Source organism: Triticum dicoccoides, chromosome 2A (genome assembly GCF_002162155.2).
Source record: "Triticum dicoccoides isolate Atlit2015 ecotype Zavitan chromosome 2A, WEW_v2.0, whole genome shotgun sequence".
In the NCBI taxonomy this organism is placed as follows: Eukaryota; Viridiplantae; Streptophyta; class Magnoliopsida; order Poales; family Poaceae; genus Triticum; species Triticum dicoccoides.
Genome location: NC_041382.1, coordinates 511243324 through 511249630, shown reverse-complemented (window position 1 = coordinate 511249630; position 6307 = coordinate 511243324). Strand labels below are relative to the sequence as shown.

General features: G+C 49.7%; 1 protein-coding gene across 1 annotated transcript; it reads right to left on the bottom strand.

Annotated features, from left to right (window-relative positions):
- Nucleotides 1-1359: 1359 nt before the first annotated feature.
- Nucleotides 1360-5022, bottom strand: LOC119355082 (uncharacterized hydrolase YugF-like). The gene is made up of 5 exons (XM_037621864.1): nt 4817-5022; nt 2609-2862; nt 2296-2507; nt 1930-2191; nt 1360-1827 (listed from the first exon to the last, which is right to left on the bottom strand). The coding sequence occupies exons 1-5, from the start codon at nt 4872-4874 to the stop codon at nt 1531-1533; spliced, it is 1083 nt and encodes a 360-aa protein (XP_037477761.1). The 5' UTR covers nt 4875-5022; the 3' UTR covers nt 1360-1530.
- Between the last annotated feature and the right edge of the window lie 1285 nt (nt 5023-6307).

Below are 6307 nucleotides of genomic sequence, written 5' to 3'. Positions count from 1 at the left end.
CGCGCAAGCGCTATGAAAAATATTAAATTAAAAAATATTTACAAAGTAGGGTCAAATCGTGCTAAGAGCATCTATAACAAGATATACCAAAACCCGCCCTCAAACTCTACGGAGGCACCCAGGTGCGTCCGCGCACAGTGACTAGTCAACATCCATTCCAACCACATACCTCAAACTCAAATCCATACTAGATCATGCAACACACAAAAGCTATGTAAATATATGCTACGTAGATAAACCTAGCCTACTCGTCGTCGGAGATGTAGACGACGCCTGTTTCCTAGGGGGATGGCAGCCTCCCGCAACTGCTCCGGCTCCTTGTCGGACTTCATGTCCGAGAAGATTGCATCCACCTCCGCTCGCCGATCACGGATGTAGTGGCGGTTCGCCTCCACCTTCGCCTTGGAGCAGATGGACTCCATGATGGCTTGCTGCTCCACCGCCTCATCCGCTTGGGCGACCTCATATTCGCTAAGCGTGTCGGCCATGCCGGATCCGGCTTGGGCAACCAGAAGCACCTAATCCGCCTGTTGTCCTCCTCCTCCATCGCTGCGTCCAACGCCTGCTCCTCCACCTCCTCCTCCTCATGCTTCGGAGAGTCCGGAGGCAGGCTAGCTGCAATCTGAGCCTCATGTCGTGCCCGAAGCTGTTTTAGGAATAGCAGCCGGCGCGCATGAGCGAGCATAGTGTAGGTCGTTATTTGTTGCAGACAGCGAGTTGCGAGCGAATGGGTGGGTGGGTGGTGGCGCGGAGGGGAGGGAAATGGGACGCAGCTAGGGTTGGGGTCGTCCAACTTAAATAGATGGACTTGGGCTTGAGGCGGCGTGCTATAGTGTCCACATAAAAAATCGGAGGAGACCCACTGGACCGATGGGTTTCTGAGTGTTTCTACATGGGTCCCTATGGTGTGATGGACGCGCCTGGGTCTCCCATATCCATCACAGATATAGGTTGCATACGAGGGGTGCTGCCTGCCCGGGCATACGCGGCCGATACGAAGAGCCCGGCTGGACCGGGTCGTCTGCCCGAGCATATAGGGAAGGGGGTTGGGTGCTGTAGATGCTCTAGTCTCTCGGTTAAACGTTAAAACAGTGATTTTGGACGGCAATGGAAGAGATTCAAGATGCCAGTGGACAGCGCCAGGTTAGTGCGGACCATGGACAGCGAAAGCGCTGGGCGTCTTGTGTTGTGCCATCTCCGGGCGATGCAAGATGCCTTTCTCGGCTCCAAAATCGCATGTGGTCCAAGTCGCCGGCGGATCGACAGCATGCCCGGCCGTCCGCCTCATTCACGGCCCCCGGGTCACGAGTCCGTTCCGAGGCCAGCTGCCCTGGTCAAGCCCAAATGGGACCGGGTACATGATCCAAATGGGAAACACTGTTTTTTTGCACGATATATACAAGTGTCTGTCGTCGTCTTCCAGACCGAAAGAAACACTATTATTCGGTGCCCGTGAGGAGGAGCCAACCACACGGTGCGGCAGTACTGCACAAGAAGCATACGCAGAGATAGATGATGGGGAGTGGAAGGTCACTGCTCTCCGAGCAGCAGGGACTTGACGATGGCGTCGGCCATCTCCTGGACAACGGGGAAGAGGTGTCCGGACTTGGGGAGCTCGTGGTAGACTACCCACGGGAGCCCCTCGCTGATGTACCTCGACAGGATGACCGGCACGATGCGGTCCTCCGCGCCATGCCAGAGGTGCACCTTGCCTTCGCCGCCGGCGAACGGGTCCTTGAGGTTCAGGGGGCTCCAACCCCACTTCCCGAACCCGACCATCATGTCGCGGTGCAGGCAGTAGTACTCCCCCTGCTGCCTTATCATCGTCTGCGAGACGCACAAACGGACCAGAGAAATGAACCGTCAGTTCAGTTACACGGGGATTTTGTATCCAGCTTAACCATGCCAGGTGCTTGTTACCATACGTACCATGTAGGTTCGCATTCCAAACTTCTCCATGAGCTTCGCGTCTTCTTCGGACAGGAGCGCAGGGTTGTAGGCGATGACGCTGGAGGCCGGGAAGAGCTTCTGGGTGTTCCACCAGTAGGTCAGCCATGGCAGATGGTGGGAGACCCAGACCGCCCATTGGTCCCGTGGGAGCTGCTGGTACCAGGCGTCCCATGACACGTTCGACGGCAAGCCGGACCACCAGTAGTTGCCCACCGGCCCGAGAATGGCCACCCCGGAGAGCCTGTTGCACCACGGTGGAACAAACATTCAGACCTGAAGCCTTGGATGTTGCAGTGAAGAAAGATGCACGGTGATCAGCTTGATAAGTTCATGATGCCGTGTTACCTGTGAGGGATGTACTTGAGGCAGCTCCACATGATTTCGCCGCCCATAGAGAAGCCGATGAGGTGGAATTTGGAGCCCAGCTGCAGGTTGTCGGCCAGCTCCTCGATGTCGAGGGCGATGCTCTTCTCGGACGCTGCCGGGTCAGGGTCGCTCTCACCATACCCAGGCCGGTCGAAGGACAGCAGGTAGATGCCCAGCTCTTGGGCCAGCTCCTGTACCAGATTTCACCAGTCCATGTCGTGACAATCACTTCGTGTCAGCATGAAAAGATTGTTCGATCCTTAACATGATTCTTAAGATAATAATTATGTACCGGGGAAACTTGAAGCACGTCGTATCTGCAGGAGTCGAATCCATGGACAAAAATGATCTTGTACTTGGCCTCCTCCTTTGGGACGCCAGATTCCAGGTATGCCAAATGCCTGCCGTCTTTGAGCTTTGTTCTTGATGCTGTAACAGGGGGGGCACCCGGCGAGCCAACGATTTTCGGAGCCGGAGGCTGAAGCTGCTTGTACAGCAGCGCCGCCAGGAACACAAACAGAGCTAGAGAGAGCTTCCACGCCATGCCTGTGAAATGAGATAGCAAACACGTGAAATCAGTGCTGTGTCACTGCAATTTGAACTTCTGCGCCTCGTTTAAATTAGTGCACAGATTGTAAGATGTCTTCTGGCTTAAGAGATGGATTGTTTCAACTTAGCTTTTGACATAAATCAGAGATGGAAGGTTTGAACATGCACCAAGTTGCAACGTCATAAAGTTCTACTAGAAGGTTTGATATTACAGTACAGGTCCAACATGACACCAATGCTTTCGTGACATTTTCAATATGAGAGATTGTAGAACCTATCTGGAGATATTTTCATGACATTGACAGCACCAGCATTAGAATTTCTGAATAAGTCTTGTTGTTGTGGACAAATTGGTGAATCAGGCATTCAGACGTATTGAAACCATTATACCAAGAGAAAATCTCCCAAATGATTGGCAGATCAATGAAGTCTGAAGGAAAGCATAGTAGGTCCCACGAAATAATTAAGTATGCCATGCATCTGTGATCTGTCAGCTAAGAAACAGATAGAAGCAAAAGATAGAATAATCTACTAGTAGTAGTATCATCTTAAACTGTCAGTTTCAAGCATAGGTTCATCCACTGTCAACTCGATCCCTGCATGGAATAAATAATGAAGGTTTGATTGTCTGATAGTGCTATGCCCTAAGAAATCAAATCAAGATCTGATCTTCAACGTGTGGTTTGTGATCGGTGATTCTAAGGCTTCTAGCTGTACTCCTTTCGTTTCCAGACAGAAGGGCTCAAATCCCAAATTATTCTTCTCTCTCTCAAAAATAAATAAATAAATGAGTGCAGACGTTTGCGTGTGCTCTCTCCATGACTTAAAATAGTATTTCATTATCATAACCACCATAATATCATGTTTATTTGTAATAATACACTAATATATAAATCCACGCAAGTCACGAGGTAAACCCTCATGGGTCATGTATTCGAGAACCACGCAACACACTCTGTCAACACTTATGCGACTTACTAGAGTTTTGAATGCAGTAATTCTTTTCCTCTGAGAAAATGACACCATATGCTTTGCAGGAAAACAACACCAGGATTTGAAATTGAAAAGTGGTCAATGAAATTTCTACGACAGATGTAGAGTGGTATGAAATTTTTGCGACAAAACTTTGGACATGGGACGCAGGAAAGGTAAGTTACTTTGAATATTCTAGCAAGGGGAAATGTTCTGAACACTATGCAGTTTAGCAACAGATCTGAAAGGATACCCAACTCTGAAGAGTTTCTACAGAAAATTGAAAGTTCAACTATACCAGGTTCCTTTGTGAGCCAGGAAGCGGTTGAAATCAAAAGATATAGAACAACTATGTCATCTTGGACTGCCGGTTTAATGCCGATGTTCATCAGGTAGCGCTACTGAATCATTCTCTCAAGAAGAGTAATCTAACTGGGTCATCTAGAATCAAGCGACAAAAACTGGCGTAAATTTCTGAAACCGAGCAACTATTTTATTCCCCTGGGAAGCAAACTTGTACACAAATTTTGCAGGGAATCCAGGATGACTCCTTCACCTATTGTCTTTATTTGGATTTATACATGTGAATAACTTGCTTGGTGAATAAATTTGTACTGCTAAAAAGTGGCAAGGACGGGGAATCAGGTATATTACGATGCTAAGGATTTGTAACATGAATTAAGTCGTGTTTTTCAACTGGTTCAGACGAGTGCAAGAAGGAACAAAAACTACTACTATTTGGAGGCAACAAACAGAGGTGCACTTCACTTATGACCGGACAATCTCGCGAATCACGTCGTTACACGTCGTCGTAAGAGCAAATCCAGCACTACTCGCGATCAAAGAAGCAAGAAGGCAACCGGGCGGATCACATGGCACCGCAGGTCCAGAGCAACACATAAGAGTCAGGCAAAACCGCCAAGCATAAGGCGTAAACAACAAAGAGATTAGGAGAGGACGGAGGGGTGTGCGTGCGTACCGCCTCCGCCGGAGGCCGGCGCCGGCGTTGGAGGCCGCTTGGCGGCGGAGTCGGCCATCGATCGGCTGCGGCGGTAGCAGCGAAGGGCGGGGTGGCGAGCAGGCAAGTTCCACGAGTACGACGGCGGTGGGCGGTGGCCCTGTCCCCGCTGCCTTTAACAACTTGGCCGTGCTTCCTGACGGCCGCTACTGGTGGTAATGGCCTCTCTTGGCCTTGTATTAAATCAGGGCTGTACACTAGGGCCCCGCGTCTGTAGCAGGGCCGAGACAATCTGGGTCAGAGTCGATTTCAAAGGCCTCCCAAAGTGGGTATCTCTTGAAAGATACTACTCGTGACGGCAGACTTCTGCTCAGAATGCGATGTACAAATGTGCTTGGGGCAGCCCACGCCCTAGCTAAACTTTCCTATCAACATTTTGGACCCTCCTCGACTTTTCACGAATACGCTGGGTGCGTATCTTTTCATTAATAGATAGAAATAATGTTACAGAGTGTCTCGTCAATGCATACACAGAGGCGCATAGACAAAAATTGGGAGCAGCAATGAGGGGTTGCTCAGCCCCTAGAGCAACAAGCGACTGTGTTAAGATCATGGCAAAAAAAAAAGACTATTAAGATCATACCCAGACCCTTAGCACCAGCGTTAGTCCATTGCCACGCCTCGTCTTTGATTTCCTGCAGCACACACGCCGCGGAGGGTCTCTCGCCATCGAAAACACATCATTTTTTTTCTTCTGAAAGAAAGACCATAAAGGAGGCCCCCTACAATATAATTGGTATAACATACCTAAATAATAAGGGCATCTCCAGCCGTTGCCCCCCCTCAGGACGCATAAAAATCACCCCAGAGCCGGCGATACAATCGGCACTGGGGGGCGGTTTTGCGCCCAGTCGTCGCCCCCAGCTCGCCCCCAGGCATCGAAATTGGCCCACTTTGCAGCCCAATTTCGGCGAATAAAGGGCCCATATGGACGAGAATAGGCCTATATTCGGCGTGGTTTCGCCGTGTCTCGGCGTTCAATTATCAACACAATTATTTCTTATCACATATTTCATCACAGAAAAATCAAATACTTCAACAAAATAGTACAACAACAAATAGTTCAATACAAATTATATAGTTCAACAAATAAAAACTCGTATTTCATCACACGGCGTCCCCCTTGAGCCTCCATAGGTGCTCAATCAGATCTTTCTGCAGTTGATGATGCACCTGTGGGTCTCGGATCTCCTGACGCATACTGAGATAGGCAGTCCAAGTTGCCGGTAGATGGTGATCAACTTCGGCTAAAGAACCCTGCCTGTAGTATGGTTCAGTGTCAAACACTAGGTCTTCTTGCTCGCTCTCGATGATCATGTTGTGCAAGATGACACAGCAAGTCATAATCTCCCACATTTGATCTTTGGACCAGGTCTGAGCGGGGTACCGAACAACGGCGAATCGAGATTGGAGCACACCAAATGCCCGCTCGACATCCTTCCTGCAAGCCTC